The sequence below is a fragment of the Tachypleus tridentatus genome, chromosome 3, assembly GCF_004210375.1.
Source record: "Tachypleus tridentatus isolate NWPU-2018 chromosome 3, ASM421037v1, whole genome shotgun sequence".
In the NCBI taxonomy this organism is placed as follows: Eukaryota; Metazoa; Arthropoda; class Merostomata; order Xiphosura; family Limulidae; genus Tachypleus; species Tachypleus tridentatus.
The window spans coordinates 42450999-42476297 of NC_134827.1; the positions used below are offsets into that span (position 1 = coordinate 42450999).

General features: G+C 32.3%; 1 protein-coding gene across 5 annotated transcripts in view; it reads left to right on the forward strand.

Annotated features, from left to right (window-relative positions):
• The window catches only part of LOC143246750 (ionotropic receptor 25a-like), a 56966-nt gene that overhangs the window by 17282 nt on the left and 14385 nt on the right, over positions 1–25299 (forward strand). For 3 of the 5 annotated variants that reach the window (XM_076493856.1, XM_076493853.1, XM_076493852.1), the window contains 9 exons: positions 575–679; positions 2382–2555; positions 2925–3047; positions 6768–6881; positions 9869–10063; positions 10288–10487; positions 14468–14589; positions 21269–21518; positions 24138–24337. In XM_076493856.1, coding sequence (XP_076349971.1) covers positions 575–679; positions 2382–2555; positions 2925–3047; positions 6768–6881; positions 9869–10063; positions 10288–10487; positions 14468–14589; positions 21269–21518; positions 24138–24337 — 1483 coding nt within the window. The remainder of the gene's footprint in view (positions 1–574; positions 680–2381; positions 2556–2924; positions 3048–6767; positions 6882–9868; positions 10064–10287; positions 10488–14467; positions 14590–21268; positions 21519–24137; positions 24338–25299) is intronic. The other 2 variants (XM_076493855.1, XM_076493857.1) reach the window with 1 other exon arrangement.

The window sequence follows — 25299 nt, forward strand, 5'->3', positions numbered from 1 at the left end:
TGATAGACCAAACGGTTAAACTTACGGACTATTTTAAAATGTTTCTGATGTTAAAACAAAATAATGCGTGAAACATGAAACTTAAACATTGCTTCTTCGTATGACAGCTTTTCTTTAAAACAAGTTGATGTTAAAACTGTTAAAAACTTCATGTAATACTATACGTGAAACAAACTGTTAAAACTGTGACACTTTATGTTTAATATCATTAATTCATAGATCTTTACTGGGTTTCTTTCAATGGCTATTAATATTTTAAATTATTTATAATTACTGTTCTCTGTAATGTGTAACAAAGGTTGTTTAGAAATAATGTTTTCTTCTACACTAGAAGAATATGTTTCTTACTTGCATTAAACTGAGCTATTGACTTGTACACTGTAGTATTATCGTATCTAGAACTGTGTTCAGTCTCAACTCTCTTATGATTTACATCAACTACTTTAAGATATGTATGCATTTTTGCCAAGAAAGACTGGTTGAAAATTACCTACGTAGTTGAAGAAAGTATATAGACTGTGTTTGATACATATACTTTTCGACGACTATTACTTTATGGTATTTGTGTACACAGGACGACGCTCGGCGACTAACGTGCAACTGTAGCAGTATCAACTTCATGCTTTTCTCTCTTCAAGAAATTAAACCCAAGGAAGTTGACGACAGTGTTCCAACCCAGGTGAGGAGATGAGTTCTCTTAAAGCTATAGACTGTAGTATCTAAATAACATTTTTTACACTCACTGCAAAATAGATATAAATTGTTCTACACCGACATTCATGTCTTATTTCGCGTGTGAAGATGAATGAAAATTATTGGCTCATTTTCTAACCATTAATTCAGTAAATATTGTTAAAATTGAAACAGACTGGAAACACGTGGTTCGTTCTTTAATCAATGAAGAAATTATATTTCTTGTAATTAAAGCTAACTAAAAGTAAATGGATTATTGCCTAACATGTGGTAAATGTATATCTCTCATAACTGAATGTAACTGAAAGAAGTAAGTTTGGAATTATAACCAGTAAAAAGTGTTACTTTATACACGAGAAACTAAAGAAGAATAACCAGCTGGTTCAGTAACCAATTGTTCATATCAGTAATACTAAATAATATTAACTGGTTTATTCTGTAGTTACTCGAAGATTTTACCATAATAACTGGTTAGTTTAGTAGTGACTGATTCTTATATCTAAAACTAAACTATATAAGGATGTTAAGGATAATAACTGGTCACTTCAATGGCCACTGATTCCTTTATCTAAAACTAAACTATGTTATGATGCTAAGGATAATAACTGGTTAGTTCATTTGCCTCTGATTCTTATATATGAAATTAAACTATGTACGAATAATAAAGGTAATAACTGGTTAGTTTAATAGTAACTGATTCTCATAGCTAAAACTAAACTATATAAAGATGCTAAGGATAATAACTGGTTTGTTTAGTGGTGAGTGATTCTTATATATAAAACTAAAATTATATAAAGATGCTAAGGACAATGACTGGTGAATTCAGTAGTGACTGATTCTTATATATGAAACTAAACTATATATAGATGCTAAGGATAATAACCGGTTACTTCAGTTTCCCCTGATTGTTATATATAACTAAACTATATAAGGATAATAATTGGTTAGTTCAGTAGTGACTTATACGTATATATAAGTTTAAACTATATAAGTATTCTAAGTATAATTACTGGTTTCTTCAGTGGCCACTGACACTTTTATGTAAAACTAAACTACATAAGGATGCTAATGATAATAATTGGTTGGTTCAGTAGACACTGGTTCTTATATATAACACTAAACTATATAGGAATAATAAGGGTAATTGCTGGTTTGTTTAGTAGCCACTGATTCTTATATGTGTAACTAAACTATTTAAAGATACTAAGTATAATTACTGGCTAGTTCAGTGGTGACTGATTCTTATAACTAAAACTAAGCTATATATAGATGCTAAGGATAATAACTGGTTAGTTTGGTAGACACTGATTCTTATATATAAAAGTAAACTATATAAAGATGCTTATTTCTTCTGTTGTTTTTTTTATAAATAAACCTAAACAGAAGAATTATAATGCATTATGGAATGATTGAGTGCTGTACGTACTTCGATTTTCACTTGACTGAGCATCGACAGTTGATAACAACTATATTTTCCTTATATTTCAGAGGAGACCGTAATGTTTGGTGATAAAAACGTGTGGTGATAAAAACGTGTGATGATAATTGTTTCTGTTGTATGATCCGTGTTTATATCAACATTTACAAAATATTTATCACTGTTTAAACCATCGTGTACACGATATAGCCTTTCACAACATCTACTTTTTATTTGTTAAACATTTGTAATGATGGAGTATATTATTTAGATTGACAGGGCATTCTATTTTGACCTTACGGTTATCACTGTAAAGGCTTTGTCCAGACAGTTAGATTTGGGCTCATGGCCGACAACTTTAGACTACCCAGAATGTGGAATGACAATGAATGAAAAGCAGAATGACCAAAGAAAAAAGACAGATCTTCTTTCTGCAATCAATCAGGTAAAGGAATTGTAAGTTTGAACTGAACGGAATGTAGTAGTGAAAAGACCTTTTTGTTAGCGTACGAGATAAAAATGATTAAACATATTTAAAGATATATTTATATAAGCTCTTTGTACAAGTACTATAAATAGTAAATAATATGATTAATATAAATATATACGTAGTATGTTTTAGGAAACAGTTAACCAAAGATAAAAATTCACAATATATATATATATATGATATGTGGTACAAAGGGGAAAAGTAACATTAAATTAACCAGTTAACATACGGCAAAAGTAAGTTAACGTTTAACTAACTAATAACTGATAAGTTTTTGTTTTCTTAGAACAGATACAGTTTCAGGGTTCTGTTTATTTTAACAAGGTGTCCAGAGAGGGTGTATATAACAGACCGCTGATTATAACCAACAAGACAAGTTACCGTGAAGTCATTCTAAACATTGCCATTATAGAAATTATAAACAATCAACGAGTAACAGAACAGAAGGTGAGTTTTGAGTTATTTCTTTCTTACACTTAACAACAACAAACTTGTCTTTCATTGTCACAATGTTTGACAAAATATTTTTAATGTTTATAGCATTATTTACACTATAATTAAAATAATGTAATGGACATAAACCTACTCATTGTAGTTACAGAAACAAAAATCGTTAAATTATAATCACTAATTCGATCTAAGGTTTTTCTTCTATAATATAAGGTGATTTAATGAAACTTCAGTGTAATTCCATTAATGTTAAAATATTTACGGAAAACTTTATATTGATTGTAATATGCCTTTTAAAACAAAGTCAGTTTTCGTAAGTAAAAGCAGTATTGTGGAGTATTCAATTCATTCAGTTTTAAAAATGACTGTCATGCAATAACAGAAATAAATAAAAATAAGACAGACACTTTACTCAGTTTTGTTACTGTTGTTAAGCCCCTAACTAAACACCACAAAGATTGAAACCAGATATTCAGCATTACAAGCCTTCCAGCTTACACTTTACTCAGTTTTGTTACTGTTGTTAAGCCCCTAACTAAACACCACAAAGATTGAAACCAGATATTCAGCGTTACAAGCCTTCCAGCTTACACTTTACTCAGTTTTGTTACTGTTGTTAAGCTCCTAACTAAACACCACAAAGATTGAAACCAGATAGTCAGCGTTACAAGCCTTCCAGCTTACACTTTACTCAGTTTTCTTACCGTTGTTAAACCCCTAACTAAACACCACAAAGATTGAAACCAGATATTCAGCGTTACAAGCCTTCCAGCTTACACTTTACTCAGTTTTGTTACTGTTGTTAAGCCCTTAACTAAACACCACAAAGATTGAAACCAGATAGTCAGCGTTACAAGCCTTCCAGCTTACACTTTACTCAGTTTTGTTACTGTTGTTAAGCCCCTAACTGAACACCACAAAGATTGAAACCAGATATTCAGTGTTACAAGCCTTCCAGCTTATAGATAAATCACCAGAGGTGGAGAGAATTTCAACTATTTTTATAAAACATAATGTACAGTGTAAAAAATAAACGATATAGTACCATCTTTTTCTTGCTCACACATTTGTTTAAGTATTTACTTGTTCTATATTACTACTCTACCTACGTAATACTTTTTCTGTCTGACTGCTAAATCTGCACTGTTATAAATAATATAGTACCACGTTTTTCTTGCTCATGATTTAGTAAAAGTATTTACTTGTTTTGTATTACTACTCCACTTACATTTGTTGTCTCTATCTGACTGATAAGTCTGTGGTGTAATAAATAATACAGTATCATATTTTTCTTGCTCACATATTTGTTTTAGTGTTAACTTGTTCTGTATGATAATTCTATTTATATAATGCTTTCTTTATGTGACTGCTAAATCTGCTATTATGTTTTTGTTGCTCACGCATAATGCTTTGTTTATCTCACTACTAAATCTGTGGTATAGTAAATAATAAAGTTTCATCTTTTTTTATGTATACATTTCTATAAGCATTTACTCGTCATGTATTACTATACATATGATTTCTTATTCAGAACTGGATTAGATAGATGTTTTTAAATTACAGTGTTCGGTTAGGAATTTGTGGATTGTGGAGTCGAATGTTTTAATGAATATGGATTTTTATGGCTATGGAGGAGTTACAGTGTTTGATTTATTTCACTTTTCACTGGTATAGAGAACCTTCATTCTTACTAAAGGGGGTGTTACAGTGTTTGATTCATTTCACTTTTCACTGGTATAGAGAACCTTCATTCTTACTAAAGGGGGTGTTACAGTGTTTGATTCATTTCACTTTTCTCTGGTATAAAGAACCTTCATTCTTACTAAATGGGGAATTACAATGTTTGATTCATTTCACTTTTCACTGGTATAGAGAACCTTCATTATTAGTAGAGGGGGAGTTACAGTGTTTGATTCATTTCCCTTTTCACTGGTATAGAGAACCTTCATTCTTAGTAGAGGGGGAGTTACAATGTTTGATTCATTTCACTTTTCACTGGTATAGAGAACCTTCATTCTCAGTAGAGGGGGAGTTACAATGTTTGATTCATTTCACTTTTCACTGGTATAGAGAACCTTCATTCTCAGTAGAGGGGGAGTTACAATGTTTGATTCATTTCACTTTTCACTGGTATAGAGTACCTTCATTCTTAGTAGAGGGGGTGTTACAGTGTTTGATTCATTTCACTTTTCTCTGGTATAAAGAACCTTCATTCTTACTAAATGGGGAATTACAATGTTTGATTCATTTCACTTTTCACTGGTATAGAGAACCTTCATTATTAGTAGAGGGGGAGTTACAGTGTTTGATTCATTTCACTTTTCACTGGTATAGAGAACCTTCATTCTTAGTAGAGGGGGAGTTACAATGTTTGATTCATTTCCCTTTTCACTGGTATAGAGAACCTTCATTCTTAGTAGAGGGGGAGTTACAATGTTTGATTCATTTCACTTTTCACTGGTATAGAGAACCTTCATTCTCAGTAGAGGGGGAGTTACAATGTTTGATTCATTTCACTTTTCACTGGTATAGAGTACCTTCATTCTTAGTAGAGGGGGAGTTACAGTGTTTGATTCATTTCACTTTTCACTGGTATAGAGTACCTTCATTCTTAGTAGAGGGGGAGTTACAATGTTTGATTCATTTCCCTTTTCACTGGTATAGAGAACCTTCATTTTTAGTAGAGGGGGAGTTACAATGTTTGATTCATTTCACTTTTCACTGGTATAGAGAACCTTCATTCTTACTAAAGGGGGAGTTACAATGTTTGATTCATTTCACTTTTCACTGGTATAGAATACCTTCATTCTGTAGAGTGCTTTCATTCTATAGAATACCTTCATTCTTAGTAGAGGTGATTATACTTCTCTTCCTCTCAGTGATGACAAGGAAACCCACTTGTAGAGAAAATATATATGTAAAACAGCTGGTCTGGGTTGAGAAAAGTTTGATGTAGAGGGGCGAACAACGTTTCGACCTTCTTGGGTTATCGTCAGGATCACAAAGGTTTGTTTATCAAAACTATCCAACTAGTATCACTTGTTTGTTTATCAAAGCTATCCAACTAGTATCACTTGTTTGTTTATCAAAACTGTCCAACTTGTTTCGTTTTACTTGTTGTTTTTAACTCTGTCCAACATGTATCACTTTACTTGTTTCTTTATAAAACTATCGAACTAGTATCACATTACTTGTTTGTTTATAAAAACTATCGAACTAGTTTCACTTTACTTGTTTGTTTATCAAAACTATCCAACTAATATGACGTTGGTAAAAGAGTAGTCCAAGAGTTGGCGATGAGTGGTGATGACTAGCTGCCTTCCCTCTTGCTTTACACTACTAAGTTAAGGACGACTAGCGCCGATAGCCTTCGTGTAGCTTTACTATAAGAAAACATGCATATACTCAGATAGCCCTCGTGTAGCTTGACCCGAAATAAAAAAAACAAACGAACAACAATGTTGTTGGCATCCTAGACATCAGTCTTCTGTTAACACCATTTGAATCCTCTGCTAGCAGTATATTAAACAACTATACCCACAGACAAAATAAAAAGTCTGTCCTCTTTACCTCTATGACATCAATAATTACATGATCTGTTCATCTAACAGTAGAATCCTTTGGTGTTAAGTTCAAGTAAATTTTGTAATATGAATGATATGGAACGTCTTGTATTTAGGCAAACAGTTCATGATATGTTGTGAGCTTTATCTGTAGGTGGGAGTATGGTCGCCTGGTTATCCAGAACGTATTGTCTTCAACGACGGATTTTCCAAGAAAACATTTGATGATTTTAAAGCTGTGATAATATACAAAATCACAACAGTTGTGGTAAGTTTGATATATCCTAAACATTCTGAAGGTTTCAGTTTCAATTTTCATGCTGTTCACCAGATTCAAATATATTTAACTATGTTAACTATTTCTAATCGTATTCTGTAAGTATTTAAATTAACACAGAAATTATTACTATGTAGAAACCTGATCATTTTGTTAACAAAGTGTTTTACTCTGATTTTTTGTAATTGTTTTAGTTTGATCGCAATAACTCTTCACATACAATTTTACTTCGATTGTGTTAAGACTTGTCTTAGATAACATCATTACCCTTGTATATCAGATGTTTAATTATATTTATGGCCTTGTTGAAACACCTATTAATTTAATTTTATAGTTGTTCTACTACAACAATTGTTTAATTATATTCCTGGTCTTGTTAAAACACCTATCAATTTAATTTTATACTATCTCTACAATATCAGATGTTTAAAATGTTTCTGTCCTTGTTAAAACACCTATTAATATACATTTATAGTAGACCTACTATATTAGGTGTATAATTATACTTCTGACCTTGTTCAAACACCTATTAATCTAATTTTATAGCAACTTTATTGTAACAGGTGTTTAATTATAATCCTGGCCTACAATATCAGATGTTTAAATATGTTCCTGTCGTTGTTAAAACACCTATTAATATATATTTATAGTAGACTTACTATATCAGGTGTTTCAATCTATTCTGGGCCTTGTTCAACCACCCGTCAATCTAATTGTATACTATCTCTACTATATTAGATGTATGGTTATATTCTAGGCCTCGTTATAACACCCACCAATCTAATTTTATACTAGCTCGACAATTTAAAATGTTTTTATGATATTCATGTTCTTGTTGAACATAGTATGTGTTATTTCTTACTTGCTTATGTTGTAAAAGTAGAGGAAATGAAATTATTCCCTTCAAACTTTGTTTTGTGACCTGGATAATTAAATTTAGAAACTAACCTATTTTTTGGTTAAAACGGACAAATTTGCACATTTTCATTTACATAAGGTCTGAATATGAATCAAGATTTACATGTATTTATACTAAAGTTATACAAAATGTTTAGAAATGTTTAGTAGTGAGTAGTTTTTTTATACTTGCGACTGGAATGTAAATCACTTTCACGAATCAGCCCCCAAATATAGTCTCCTATCATGTTTTCGTTATACGCTCCTTGGTAGCGACATTCAAAGTCTAGTATATCTTGATGGAAGCGCTTGCCTTGCTTCTCTGAGTATGCTCTCGTATTCTCCTTGAATTTATCAAGATGAGTGTCAAGAATATGGACTTTCAGGGATATCCTGCAGTCCATTTTGCCATAGTTCTTCACCAGAGGCTCAACTATTTCCACATCATTTTCGGCCTTATGATTGCCCAAGAAGCCCCAAACCACTGTAACAAAGCTGCCCCAAGGTTTTTTCCCTTTCTACTGAGCTTTTTGGGGAATTTTGTGCGCTCCAGGATCTTCTTTATTTGTGGTCCAACGAAGACACCATCTTTGACCTTTACCTCGGACAGCTCAGGGAAGAAGTCTCGAATGTACTTGAAAGCTGCAAACTCCTTATCAAGAGCTGTGACATATTGCTTCATAAGACCCAATTTTATGTGCAATGGTGGGAACAACACCTTTTTGCCAGCCCGACGTTTGGAAGGGCCCACTATGCAGAAGTACCAATTGCTTGAGTGGTCAAATTCTCTCTTTTCCCCTCTGTACCATCCTGCAGAAGAGCAAAATAAAATTGTTATTATTAAGAACAAATTTATTTCATCCACAACTAATGTGTAACAGGTTCATGCAAAATATTTTATATGTGATATGTTTCTACACTATTGGAAATTAAAAATAATAATTAAAAGATATTTAAATTTTAAAAGGTCTAAAATTTGTATAATATAAAATTTTACTATTCAAGCAAGCAAACATTGCCCGTCTTACCTTCTAGAGTTTTTTTTGCAGTGCTCAAAGGTAAAATAAGTTACTCAGGGTTTATTTTGATCCCTGACAGGCATGCCGAAATATACCTTGTAGGCTTCACACATTTTAGCAGATGCTGTCACAGAGTACTTTTTCGTTCTTGTCTTGATAAATTGACCACATACATAGCAGAATGCGTCTGGAGAACGCTTGCAGCTTTTTTTATGCCATCTCTGATAAAATCAGATAGGTCTATGTGTTCACTTAGGCAGCTAGAACTAAACTGAAGTGGTGAGTCCCTGTATATATATTAATATGGAAAGTTCTAGAAAATTGTAAAGGCTCTTTAAAACTTTCGTAAGTTCTACAACATTCTAGAAAGTTTTGAAAATTATTGTAAGTTCGAGAAATTTCTCTATCAGCTACTCAGCACTGAATCTACCTGGAATGTTCTGGAAAATGGGTAAATTTCAAAATTTCGTTATCCAGGTCACAAAAGCAAAGTTTGAAGAGAAAAATAGGTCTTTTCCATTACTTTAGGCACAAGCTATTGGGAAATAACACTTTCTGCCCAGGAACAAGAAAAAAGCAAACATTTTGTTACATAGTGTTGTTTCTACATTTATTCAAGAATCTTTAAAATGCATTTTAATCTACTTCCTGTTTATCGTATGTTTCAATATGATCACATTTTGAGTTTTGTTCACATTGTTTTTAACTTAGTTAACTTTACAGAACTTAACCTATAGTAAACAAAACGCGGGTTTAACCAACTTTTATATTATTTTTTTCTGTAGACAACCATAGTTATAAATTCATGATGTGCTGAAAACACTTAGGTCCAAAAAGTTTTGATAAAACGGAAATAGAAACCCTTATAAACCGATATAGGATTTCAGTTTTATGTGTTTTCTAACGTGTTCTACTTGTGATTGTTGCCAGTAAACGATTACAATATATCTTGAAAATATTTCTTTATTGTTTTTACTTCAATTAATTTATACCACAAACATTATTAACAGAAATATGTGTAGTCTAATTACAAAAAAAAACAAAACCATCCGCTATTTTCAGCAACCACCTTTTGTTCAAAAAGTAACGCGAACAGATGGATCAGAAGAGTTTCAAGGGTATTGCATCGATCTAATTAACAATATGAAAAAGATTTTACAGTTTGAGTTTGAAATCTCTGAAAGCCCCGACAAGATGTTTGGTATTATGAATGCATCTGGTGGGTGGAACGGCATGATTAAAGAACTGATAGACAAGGTGAGTTTCTTTTTTTTTTTATGGACAAATTTCTAGTTAGAAATGCATCCAAAAAATATAGATAGGTAAGTTTCCTTTATTCGTGGCTATTTTTATTGCAACTTTTGTGAAAGAAAGTGTTATTGTTCAGTATATTTTGGTCTTCTCTAAAGCTAGTAGTTTATCTGTTTTAATGTCCTTTATAAACATAGAAATATGCGTTTACCTCATTATTGTTCTTATAGAAAGCTGACATTGCTTTGGCGCCATTATCAGTGATGGCTGAGCGAGAAACTGTAGTAGATTTTACTGTTCCATTTTACGATCTTGTGGGCATATCTATTCTTATGAAGAAGCCACAGGTTCCTTCTTCCATTTTCAAATTCTTGACCGTTCTGGAAACTAATGTATGGGCGTCTATTATTGGTGCTTATTTCTTTACGAGGTGAGTTTAATATATGAACGTCCGTATATAATAATTGAAAACAAACGTAACACGTCTTTACAAATTGAGTTTTTATTTAATTAAAAAATCTGTCTATGGAACATACGTGATAATAACTCAAACAAACCAAATTATTATTTGTTCATTCACGGTTAATGTAGACCAATCATGGAAGAAAAACCATGTAATGATTTGTCCCACCTTTTCCAGACTCCTCACTCCTGCGTGACTACCGCCGATCCCAGGATCCTTCAGGTTTATGCTACCTTCGTTGTTTTTAAATACTGTAAACATTTTATATTGAGCAACTAAACATTGTCCTTGGTTATTACATGTGCAACATATTTTGTGTATCAAACTCCAGGACTTACTTTTGTTTATTGATTGGTCAGTATCATTTCCTTCCGATCCAGTTATGGATCAAAGCACGGCTCCTACTACCACACATTTGAAGGCAAATGCTTTTGTTATCTGTGTAAAAACGGCTCGTTTGGGTTGACAAAATATTTTACGTGGAAGAGTGAACAACGTTTCGACTTTCTTCGGTCATCACCAGGTTCACTTTTGTTATCTATTTTGAATGGAAGTTTAGTTTTCCTCTAATGATCACAGTGAAGTCATTCTGGATCAGATCTTGGTCCTTCCCTCATCCATGTTCTTGAGAGTTCTTTACTTTTTGTATCTTGTAAAGCTTGCGATATCCATGTTGCTGGAACAGTGGTAAGTCTATGGATCTACCACGCTAGAACCAAAGGTTCAGTTCCTTTCGGTAAACACAGCAGATAACCTGATGTGGCTTTTCTACTAGAAGAAAAAACACAAACACACACACTATATCATCACCCTTTCCTAACCAGATAGTCTTCCTACTTCCATCTATTCTATACATCAGTATACAGTTGCCCAGATAGTCTTAGCTTATATCCATGTTATCTCTACACCAGTATACAGTTGCCCAGATAGTCTTAGCTTATATCCATGTTATCTATAGACCAGTATACAGTTTCCCAGATAGTCTTAGCTTATATCCATGTTATCTATACACCAGTATACAGTTGCCCAGATAGTCTTAGCTTATATCCATGTTATCTATACACCAGTACACAGTTTCCCAGATAGTCTTAGCTTATATCCATGTATTCTATACACCAGTACACAGTTTCCCAGATAGTCTTAGCTTATATCCATGTTATTTATACACCAGTACACAGTTGTCCAGATAGTCTTAGCTATATCCATGTATTCTATACAGCTGTTCAGTTTTCTTAATCTATCTGCTTTGTTTTACACATTTCTTTTCCACACAGTGCTTTACTCTACAGCTTAGTGTTTTTTGTTTTACTTTTGTTAAAACCGTCAAGGTCTCCTGTTAATCTTGCTTCCAATCAATTGATGTCTTAAGGAAGACCCTTGAACGTATCCTTATTCAACAAACGGAATACTTCACTGACACCCACTAGTTGTTTTTGCTTACACAAGCTGGTGTTTTCCCTCGTTATTTGCAGTTTTTAAGCTTACTAAACACTTCCATACTCCAATGTCTGGTTTTGTTTGATTTTAAACGAGTGTGTGATTTAGTTTGACATATAATAATAATTTTCGACATCTGTCTTGTATACGCTTTAGCTGTTCTTTTATTTCTTCAGAACCTCATACTGAAATTCACATAAAAAAGTCATTCTCGACCAATTCCATCGGTGTTGATGTTCCAAGAAATCCGTTATTTAAACTCTTATTGTCCATGTTGTTTATTGCTGACATACCTGTCTATCTCCTATTCGCCCTCTTAGTCGTGGGGGCGTTGCAATTTGACATTCACTTCCACTATTCGTTAGTTTTTAAAAGAGCAGCCCAAAAGCTTGCTGTGAATGGTGATAACTAGCTTCCTTTCAAACTGTATCCTACAATATGCCCATAACTCAGCTGTAGAACTGAGCTGTAAAACTTGGGTGTATAATTCAGCTGTACAACTCAGCGCAGTTCTTCCAAAGGCTTTTTACTTATTTCCTGCTTTAGAGCCGCCACTGGAAGTTTACAATTGAATCTGGAAAACAAGCTGTTTTCTTTGACTCAACTTGATGTATATTTATTAAATGTTAGCATTTAGCACATTTCCCTAACCCTATGAAACGCATTGGTGTTAATCGTCTTAGCTGAAAGACCCCCCTGAAATCCTCAGCAAAAAGTTCAAATTTTCCCTCAATTTATTGCACTGTTTGTATGATTCTTCCAAGGGTTTGGATCATCAACTCCATTTATATTCCTATGAAGCTCTTTTCTGTCCCACTTAATTTGTATATTCCTATGAAGATCTTTTCTGTCCCACGTAATATGTATATTTCTATGAAGATCTTTTCTGTCCCACTTAATTTGTATATTCCTATGAAGCTCTTTTCTGTCCCACTTAATTTGTATATTTCTATGAAGCTCTTTTTTGTTTCACTTAATTTTTATATTCCTATGAAGCTCTCTTCTGTCTCACATAATTTGCATATTCCTATGAAGCTCTTTTCTGTCCCACTTAATTTGTATATTCCTATGAAGCTCTCTTCCGGCCAACTTAATTTGTATATTCCTATGAAGCTCTCTTCTGTCCCACTTAATTTGTATATTTCTATAAAGCTCTTTTCTGTCCCACTTAATTTGTATATTTCTATAAAGCTCTTTTCTGTCCCACTTAATTTGTATATTCCTATGAAGCTCTCTTCCGGCCAACTTAATTTGTATATTCCTATGAAGCTCTCTTCTGTCCCACTTAATTTGTATATTTCTATAAAGCTCTTTTCTGTCCCACTTAATTTGTATATTTCTATAAAGCTCTTTTCTGTCCCACTTAATGTGTATATTCCTATGAAGCTCTCTGCTGTCCCACTTAACGTGTATATTCCTATGAAGCTCTTTTGTCATGCTTGACGCCTAGCTTTTCAGCAGTATCTTCTCCGTCCAAGTTACGAATTATATTTTTACTGCTGTTTTACTTGATTCGTTTTGTATTTACATGATCTCCGTGTTTGGCTTGTTCAACTCTGCCTTAAGATACTCTTCCGTTCTTTTAATATCCTTGGGAACGTTCTCCACATAGCTGATAAATTCTTGAACCTCTATACCATATCACAAGGTCATCCCGAATACAATGTTACATTAATCCCTGATCATCCATTCTGCACATGGTATTGGACTATTTGTCATATCGTTTCCGTCATTTATTCACATGTGACTGGCTCCTGACTTATATTTCTGTTGTTCACAATACTATATAGTCATGCCACATTTGTATGAATCTCTTAACAATAACTTTTTCATTTCATGATCCATACCTTCAGTCAAAGAGAGGGCGCAACTCTTTGGTATCTCGCTAGCTTGCTGGAGTTAAACGGTATTAAAAAAATAAAACTCATAAACGTTACAAGCGAATGTATTAGACCATTATTTAGTATTAACTCGTTTCTATAGTTATTACCAAACAAGTTCATGTATTTAATCATTATTACGAATTTAACCGTACCTATGATTATTGTCTTACGAATACACGTGCTTAACAGTTGTGTAACTTACATATTTTTCCTGTATAATTAAGTAACTAGTTTAAAATATACACCTTTCTGGAGTCACTTAATAGATTGAACCAGTACATTCATTCATCAATATTTACAGAAATGTATATGTTTACCGTCTCCTGAACGTAAACCACATAACGATCTAATGGTAGCTAACATAGTGTAGTATTTCACTAATAATTAATTCAGGAAATGTTTCTCCAAAAGTACATTAATTTTAGTGTATATAATTATGATAGAGTGTCTTATTGATTTATATATTTCTCTGACTTATTGGTAATGTAGATTGTTATATTCAAAAATTCACTTTAATGTTATAATTATTTTAAAGTTCAGCTGAAAATTCTTTAAACAGTACATTGATTATATATTTTTATTAACTTGCTTTGAAACTTTGATAAATGTGTCTTAATATTGTTTCAGTTTCCTAATGTACGCTTATGAGTGCTTCAGCCCCTATAGTAACCGAAATAACAACCAGAATGCACGTGAGTTCAACTTGAAGGAGTGTTTATGGTTTTGTATAACGTCTCTCACTCCACAGGGTAAGTATACATAGGTTGTTTGTGTCGGATATTTGTGCAAAGCTATACAATGGTTATCTGTGTTAGCCCTCTCTAATTTTGAACTAATAGAGACTACAAGGATCATAGTTAGTTAGTCAAATTACTTGCCGCCAACATTTTTAGCTACTATAGGGAAATAGGTAATTTGAATCACCAATCTCATAATGTACCTCATAGCTGAAAACATTGGAATACAATTTTGTAGACGAACCTTGACCCATAGTATTCTCAGTCGTACATGCTAACATTAAGCCAAGCCCAGGTATTAAAGGCAGTTTAAGCAGAATTCCTATTAAGAGCAGTTGACCTAACTGTGTTTAATAAAATTTGAAATAGAAATAAACATACAATAAATATATACAACAACATGATTTAATATTGTGTTTAACAACATGTGAACTACAAAAAAGGTACAATAACTATATACGACAATGTGATTTGATACTCTCTTCAACTAAATGTAAATTACAAAAAAGGTACAATAAGTGCATACAACAATGTAATTTAACATGGTGTTTCACAACATGTGAACTACAAATAAAGGTACAATAAGTGTATACAACAATGTAATTTAACATGGTGTTTCACAACGTGTGAACTACAAGAAAAGGTACAATAAGTGTATACAACAATGTAATTTAACATGGTGTTTCACAACATGTGAACTACAAATAAAGGTACAATAAGTGTATACAACAATGTAATTTAACATGGTGTTTCACAACATGTGAACTACAAATAAAGGTACAATAAGTGTATACAACAATGTAATTTAACATGGTGTTTCACAACATGTGAACTACAAAAAAGGTACAATAAGTGTATACAACAATGTAATTTAACATGGTGTTTCACAACGTGTGAACTACAAATAAAGGTACAATAAGTGTATACAACAATGTAATTTAACATGGTGTTTCACAACGTGTGAACTACAAGAAAAGGTACAATAAGTGTATACAACATGGTGTAATTTAACATGGTGTACAATAAGTGTATACAACATGTAATTTAAATACAAATACAACGTGTGAACTACAAATAAATCAGTGATTCTCAACCTTTTCTGACTTGCGGCACACTACGACAATCTGAAAATTTACGCGGCACACCTGGAAAGCCTTAACGATTTTTTAGGTACACGTTATGCGACGAGCGTTAAAAGCCTTAGAACGAAAATCACGGTCAGAGCAAGCGATATTAATGTCATTGTGCATCACGTTTAGATACATGTAACACAGAAGAGTTAACTTAAAAAGCCCTAGAACGAAAATCACGGCCAAAGGAAGCGATAATAATGTCATCTGGACATTGACAATACTATCATTTGCTTTGGCAAAGGAAGCGTGAGTGTCATCTGCACCTTCTAAGGCTTTTAAGGATTTTGTGGTACAGCAGAAAAATCAAAACATTTTATCTTTATATATGTTTTCAATGTAACGCTTGCGCCTGCTTCCGAGAGCAAATCAAATTGAAGCGAGGCTCTAACGTAGATAAACAAGCTCGCATTTCATCATCGACTGTAAGAAGCCTCTCTCTCTTTCTGGCTTTAATTTCAGTCAATGCTGAAAATCCAATTTCGCAAAACCACAAAGATGCAAATGAAAGCAGAACTTCAATTACTTTTAAAGTGATTGCAGGATATGAATTTTTAATGGAGATCGAAAACTCATCCAAGCTCTTTTCGGTAAACAATGACTGATAAAATTTGTCGTTTCGTAAATCAATGAGCTGTTCTTCCTCCTCAGTTGTAAGGTTTGTTGTCTCGTTGATTCCGAACGGAGAGGTCACTCAGTTATATTCTTCGACAGCAAGTAACGGGAAGTAATGTTTTAGTGCGGACTGTAGGTCGCTCAATGTGTTCAAAATTTGAGGGGCAGTTTTCTTCTTTGACGGACATTCGTTAACAGAAGGAAAACAATCAAGGACTTCTTTCGATATATTATTCTTCCACAGCGTCACGTTTTCATCGAAGGCCTTTAGTTTGGACGTTGCTAGTAATGTTTTCAGATCGAACTTGGAGACTTAAGTTCAGATAATTTAATTTGTCGAACAAGTCGGAGAGAAATCGAACCTTCAGCCACCAGATCTCATCATGAAAAGAAAATTTAAAACCTGCTCCCTCAACCCCCAAGAAAGAAATTACTTCAGTCTTTAGTTGGACAAGACGCTTTAACACTTTCCCTTTCGAAAGCCATCGAACTTCAGTGTGATACAGTAGCTTTTTGTAATCTGAATCCATCGCCTCACAGAGAAGAGAGAAAAGTCGAGATTGAAGTGGTCGAGACTTGATGAAATTCACCACCAGAGTGTCGAATTCCTTGTTTTTTCCTTGTATTGAAGGACAGCCATCGGTGTACACGTTGAACAGTTATTCCAAAGTAACTTGAAGAGCAAAATGTTTTCATTCACCAACTCAAAAATGTCTTGGCCTTTCGCTGTACTTTTTAAATCTTTGCAAAATAAGTATTCGTTTACGATTTTTCCATCTTTAATGAATCAAACAAAAGTCAGAACTTGAGCTTTTCCACTAACGTCAGTAGATTCATCAACTTGAAGAGACCATAGCAGAGACAAATCATCTTCAGGCGCTTTGAAGTGTTCGCAAACTTGATACTTCAAATCCGACGACAAGTCTACAATTCTTCGCGAAATTGTGTTATTGGACAGTGGAACTTGCTTAACCTTTTTGGCGGCATCCGTTCCAAGCATAGTATCAACAATGATTGCTAACACTGGCACAATGACTGATTCGGCCTCCGTATGCGCTTTCTTGCGTTTTGCCAACAATTGAGCAACCTTATAACTTACAATCAATCCTTTTTCGGGCAGCTTCCTGTAGTTCACGAGCTTCCTTGATTGTTCATGTTGTTGACCCGCGAGATTCACGAAGTATTCTTTTGGTTTATCCTTCACAGCTGAACGTTTTGTTTCCAAGTGTTCTCTTCAGTTTGCTCGAAACAAGTGCCTTGTTTGATAAAGCTGCATTGCAGAGTAGACAGAATGGTAACTGAGAATGTCCCGATTTCAAAGCGATAAAATTGTATTCGATGTATTCGTTTTGTACTTTCGTTTGATTACTTGCTTTTGATTCAACACATTTTCCTTTGCAGCACCAGACTTACTTAAATATTTTTCCATGAATAAATGATAAAGCTAATTCATACACGATAAGCACGATGTTTTGCAGTTGATATAAAATTCCTACCTACAGCGTAGTAGCTGTAGCTTACCGCAGAATGAGAACGTGTCCCAGAAAGCAGTTTGATTGTTTGATGCATCATTTATGACGTACGAAGCGCTTATTGCGCCACAATTAAACTAACAGTCGAACCGTTGCTTGTTTGTTTGTTTTTGAATTTCGCACAAAGCAACTCGAGGGCTATCTGTGCTAGCTGTCCCTAATTTAGCAGTGTCAGACTAGAGGGAAGGCAGCTAGTCATCACCACCCACCGCCAACTCTTGGGCTACTCTTTTACCAACGAATAGCGGGATTGACCGTCACATTATAACGCCCCCACGGCTGAAAGGGCGAGCATATTTGGCGCGACCAGGATGCAAACCCGCGACTCTGAGATTACGAGACGCACGCCTTAACACGCTTGGCCATGCCGGGCCCGAACCGTTGCAGTCGAGAATGAAATTTAAGTATGAACTTCTCAGTGCTCGAGTTCAATGAAAACCATCGAATTTTTTGGAATGTTTCAGTGTCTCTATAGTGGCTTTTATTAACTGATGTGTTTGATTTGCTTGTAAAATCCCAAGAAAGTTGAATGTGTTTGAAAACCACCGCGGCACACCTGCCAATCTCTTGCAGCACACAGGTTGAGAATCACTGAAATAAAGGTACATTAATTATATATAATAATGTATTTTATATGGTGTTTAACAAAATGTGAAATAGAAGTAAAGGTACAAAAAAGTGTATAGAACAATGTGATTTAACATTGCGTTTACAAAATGTGAAATACAAAAAATTGTACAATAAATATATTCTACAGTACGATTTGACATGATGTTTACCAAAATGTGAAATACTAATAAAGGTACAATAAGTATATACAACAACTTGATTTAACGTTGTGTTTAACAAAATGTGAAACATAAATAAAGATACAATAAGTGTATAAGAGATTGTGATTTAATTTTGTGTTTAAGAAAAGTGAAATACAAAAAATATTACAATAAGTATATACAACAACTTGATTTAACATTGTGTTTAACAAAATGTGAAACATAAATAAAGATACAATAAGTATATACAAGAATGTGACTTAACATTATGTTTCACAAAATTTGATATGGAAATGAATGTGCAATGATATATACAAGAACGTGTTTAACAAAATTTGAAATAAAAATAAAAGTAGAATAAGTACACACAACTTATGTGATTTAACATTGTGTATAACATTTGAAATATAAATAAAGGTACAATAACTACCTATATACCATAATGTGATACAACATTTTGTTTAACATATTGTGAAATACAAGTAGAGGTACAATAAGTATATACAACAATGCGAACTATTATTGAAAGAAATTAGTATATTTTGAATTTAGTAAAACAAGAAAAATATCTTGGAAAAGTTACAAAAGATGCAATCAGTGTGCAACAATTATATATATCACAACCACCACCAAGTTGTCAAGCTTATTGTGACTTTTATGTTCTAAACAAGCTTTTATATGCTTCAAGGTGTTATACCAAGTTGTTGAATGACCTTATTCAAAACTAAATATAGTTATCAGAAATTTACAGTAAAAGTTTCCTAATTTTTATTTGTTGATATTTATTTAATACATTCTTATATTTGTTACAGAAAAATTTAGTACTTTTACTTAAAAATTCTTTATTAAAACCATTAACTACTACTTTTTGTTTTAGGATTTCAACATTGCTGATATAATATTATAATTTATTACAAATTTTACAATATCTGAACAATTACGAAGTTATATTGCTTATGAAAGACAGTATGGTACATTACCTTTAAAAGAGGGTGAATCATAAATTGGGAAAGCAAAATATTTATACTGATATCCCTATCAATTATTCTGGTTTCAAAATATAAATAATATGTTTCTGTATTAGATATTGAAGTATTTTTAATTTCTAATTCTACTGGATAAACAGTGTTATTAAAACTATTTGTTTCAGGATTATTTATACTGATTAATCATCTATATATCTGTAAGTTAAGGTAAAAGTATTTGGATTTGTGCAATTTTCAATAAATATATTCTAGTAATAGTAAAGATATAAATTGCTATACAAGTAGAATAGTTAGCTTGCATTGGAACTGCTATTACTTGTTTACAAACCTGTTTATTGAAAAATATATAATTATTTTTAATACGGAAACTGAATATATAGTTTATGCTTTTTGGACTTAAAGTTTCTTTTTTCCATTTCTATAAAAGGATGACAGAACTGCTCTATTAATAAATTTAAAACAAAGATTAAATCTTTTAATGGAATAGTGGTGTGCAATGTTTGAATATTATTTATTTTTCACATTTTTTAGATATTTTAAAATAGGTTGATTATTTTATATTATCCAGTAAGTATCCTTTTTATTATTAATACATATTTCTTTTTATTTTATCAAGTAAAATATTGAGTAATTTATTTAATAATATTGCCCAGTTGTTTGGTAATTGTTCTTGTTGAATTGGGAATAAATCTATGTTTAACTGGAGAATTATGTAGCTTGGAAATATTATAAAGAAACAATAAATCTAAGTTTAACTGGAGAATTATGTAGTTTGGAAATAGTATAAAGAAACAATAAATCTACATGAGAATTTTGTTTAGAATAAAGTTCATTATGAGGTTTAATGAAATTATTAATTACTGTATCTTTGGATTGGTTAACAAGTGTATGTGTTTGTGTACTATTGATTTCTTTTATCATAATTATTGTGTAAAACCTTTTACAAATTATACCAATGTTACAGTTAGCTTTATTAATGGGAACTATAACATATTTTTCTTGGAGTTTTTAATCTTATTTTGTAGCTGAATAAATGATAAATCTGTATGATATTCTTTTAAATTTATGTGGGATAATTTTATTTTTATTTTTGTAATTATATTTCGTTTCCATTCTAAAAGCCATCTAGGTGGATAAGCTGTAATATATTAAGTTTTAAAATATATTCATCATTTTTATTTCAAGATATTTTAGAATATTATTCTTATTACTTTTTGTTGCTATTCTGTATTTAGTTCCTTTTTTGAGTATATCACGTAATATTTTATCTTTTATAATATTAAATTACCAATAATAATATGTTTGTGAAAAGTATCAACAAATAAACTATTTTCACATTCACAAGGTATATTATTAAAATCATCTACATTTAAATTAGTTAAAAACCTTTACAATTATATAGTAATGGACCAATCAGGACTTCTTACTTATAACTGACAGTAGGCATAACTGACAGTAGGTTTTACATTTTTACAATAAAAAATATTGTTTATAGCTTGATGTTAGAAATCTGCAAATCATTGGATACTTTATGTCTATAATTAGTTACCAAATATGAAAGTTTTAATTGTCGTTTCTCTTTTCCAAAACTTGATAACTCCTTTACTTTTAATCGATATTTTATAATGTTTACAAGTAAATGTTTTGCATATATTTAGGTGGTGGCGAAGCTCCAAGAAATCTTTCAGGACGTCTGGTAGCAGCCACCTGGTGGTTGTTTGGATTTATTATAATCGCCTCCTACACCGCTAATTTAGCTGCGTTTCTGACTGTGTCCAGATTAGACTCCCCCATAACCTCTCTCGACGATTTAGCGAATCAGTATAAAATAAAGTACGCACCGCAAAGAGGAAGCTCTTCTCAGACGTATTTTGAGCGAATGGCGTATATTGAAGAACGATTTTATGAGTAAGTTTTATGTTAGTTTACTTAAAACGCGGCTGCTCACGTGCCTCTTCTTTGTTAATTTAATAAATTCCTTCTTTTCATTGATGGTTGTATGTTAATTCAGTTACTAGTCAGACTAGTTTTAGCTGATATTTGATAATTACGTTTTTTGTTAGATAACCACGGTGTTTATTGTATTACAGCTTCTCTTCGGTCTTGTAACATGGAATCTGCTTCAGTATTTTCCTCTTCTTTACAAGGTGAAGAAATAGTTAAGGAAATATGTATTGTTTGGCTGTTGTTGTAGAGAAATACCTTAATTACTTACTTAATTAAACACTTCTGTTATGGATATTAGCAAACAATAATTAAATTTATATCCTTCGAGCTTCTTGCTTAACTAAAATATAAAAAACGTCTGATTTACATACATCTATCTGAATAGTACGTAACAACATGGATAGTCAATGTTTCAAACATTTCACGAAAAAAACAACATACTATCGATTTCCTAAACAAAAAATAAATCACTCCGAATATTGGTGACGATAAGGTATGCGCATATACACTAATAAGAGGATAAAATCGTGGCTAACATTTCCGTATTATTTATGCACAATAAACTTTTTATTTTACCAAAATGTTATAAAATTGCCTGAAGACACTTAGTGAATACAGAATTATAGTAAACATAAATTTTCAGTATGGCCTTAGTCCAAGGGCTCGGCCCAAGCATATAAATTTGAGAGAGCTTAAAGCGTTAACTGATCATCTGAATTACCACTAGAGGACGCCACCATTGAATTCCATGACCATAACGAAAAAAGGGCAAATCAGATGTCATTGAAAAGGAATAACAAAGAACAGTGATAATTGGAATGGAAGCAGCTTAACAGGTTTATTATCAACATAGCAGAATAACTGTCAAATTCCGAAAAAAATACTAGTTAACCTATTGAAAAGGTAGTGTGTGTCACATCACGGTTGATTTCTTGAAATGAGAAAACCATAAAAACCAAAATGCATTTATCCAGAAAGAATAGTTCCGTTACATAAGTGGAGTGAGCTTTGTTATAATAAGCATAAATAAAGATCTATCTTAGAACCATGTTTCCCACGATAGTAGAAAAATATTGAATCAATTTTAAGCATAAATCATTTCTAAATTAATTTATTTTCTGTTACATTCAGGAACGATTTAAATAAAAACAAACCTCTTGAGTCAGCATAGACTCTAAATTAACAAATCAATAAATACTTGGTTGCCTATACACTTCATTTTACATTTTCACTACATTGATCAGTGGTTTCGAAACTATTTTTTTCTCAAGCCACCTCCTTCATATTGAATACTTTTCACAAGTTAAAGTAACAGCGAATATAACAATTTATTTGCCTTTCTTTTTATTAAATACCAACAGTAAAATTTAACGTGTTAACTTTTAATTTTATCGTTATTTATAATTCCTTTATTGTAGTTTTGGGTTCTCCTCTAGAAACCTGTGTTCCACAGTTTGGAAACCACTGGCATCGACTAACAACAATATACTTTCATTGTTGAACAACATGACATAAAAGCCATTATTGGAAAGTAATGTTGTCAAAACACACTGGATTTTTCTTATAATAGAAGTTTTAAATTTAACTGGTTTAATCAATGAAAACGCCAAGCGCTCATTTCGTGAATGACCTTAATTTTGATTGGTTCATAAAGAAATTGCTAACGTTCGACAACCTTGACTGCAGTTTTCTGCCTCTTTATTTCAGTTAGCTATAAAATATGAGGTTAGGGTATATCGTGGGATGAGCGTGGTATTAGTTCCTCTTTTGACAAGCTACATGACAGTATTAAAATGAAAAGTAGAAAATACATGGTATACTTTAACACCCGTATGTTCTTTCCCCTGTAGTTTAGGCTAACTCGAGATTAACACGTGTGTACGACCTTGTAACATCCAAGTAACATGAGTGTAACTGATTACATACAGGAAGTTTAGAAGATGACTTATTTAGTTATATATTCTGAATATTAGTTATGGAAGTGTGAATTTAGTATCTGTTTCAGCTGTAAAAATATTAGATTTGGTATCAACTGATTTTACATAGTTGTAACAGTGATGTAACTTATCTACCACTTGTTTAAAGCAGGTCTTCAAAACCAATCCACCTTTTTCTGTAATTGGTTGTTTACAATATAATACCAGAATGAGTTTCGGCATATTTCATGTTCTTGTGACCAGTTTGAGGTCGCTGAATCATATTTTACCCACTTTCACTAATTGTTTCAAGCAGTGTATTAATGTGTTGCATCTTTTCTCACCAGTTGTTTAAATTATTACTTGACTCTGTTTCTTGTCGAGAAATGTTGATAACATAATATTAAACTGAGTTGTTAACATATTCAATGTTTGTCAATAGATGTGTTATCGTTTACAAATGCCTCTTTTGAAATACTACAATGTTAGGATATATTTGTTGTGTACACAATATGTCTATAGATAATTATTTAATTGAATGATTTTCACTTAGAATAATTTTTTTTAACAAATCGTATCATGTTTAGTAATATTGCCAAGTGTTATCTTTGTTAAGTTATATCTTGATTATACTGATGTACGTGTGACTTCTCTTTGACGTCAGAATCTGGAAGGATATGTCACTGAATGACTCGCTAAGTATCATAGAAAGGACCAAGCTTGCTGTTTGGGACTACCCTATAAGCGACAAGTACACCAAAATCTGGCTATCAATAAAGGAAGCTAATATGCCCCTTACATTTGAAGAAGGAGTTAGGAGAGTGAAAGAATCGAAAGGGTCCCACGAGGGATTTGCTTTCATTGGTTAGTTGGTGACCTGCCTTATATGATGTTCCTGTGATCTGGTGCAGTATGTAGTTTAGGTCATTAGAGAGAAGTCGGTGTACAAATATTAAGATAGATATTAGAAATGTTAAAGGGTCAGTAAACAGCATAAATTTTACTATGAAGTAATGTTTCAAAGGAAAGACAAGGTGGCTGATTTCTTTACTTCTGCTTTAATCTAAAACTTCACCATAAAGTGTAACAGTTCGAAGTAGGACAAAACTGAAACAACTTATCTCTTCCTAAGTTAATGTAAAGTTTTACAAGGAAGCAACACTTGAAACTCAGACAAAACTAAATTGATCCATCTTTTTACTTCCTAGTTTAATTTAATTAAAACAATACAAGGAAGCAACACTTAAAACCAAAACAAAACTAGAATGACTTGTCTCTTTACTTCATAGGTTAATGTAAAGTTTTCCAATGGAGCAACACTTAAAGCTTAGACAAAACGAAAATGACTTTTCTCTTTACTTTCTAGGTTAATATAAAATTTTGCTGGTGACACTTCAGTGTAAGACAAAACTAAAATGACTCGTCTTTTTACTTACATTAATGTAAAGTTTTACAACGATGGAACACTTAAAACTAAGACAAAACTAGAATGACTTGTCTCTTTACTTCATAGGTTAATGTAAAGTTTTACTGGTGAGTAACACTTTAATGTAAGACAAAACTACAATGACTCGTCTCTTTATTTCTCTGTTTGAAGTACATTTTTCCAAGGAAGCAACACTTGAAATTAAGAGAAAACTAAAATTACTTTTCTCTCTACTTCCTAGTTTAATGTAAACTTGTACTGGTAAGTAAACCTCAGTGTAAACAAAACTAAAATGATTTGTCTTTTACTTTCTAGTTTAATGTAAAGTTTGACTGGTAAGTAACACTTCAGTGTAAGTATAAAACTGACTCCTCTGTTTAGTTTGGATTTCTGTGTAAAG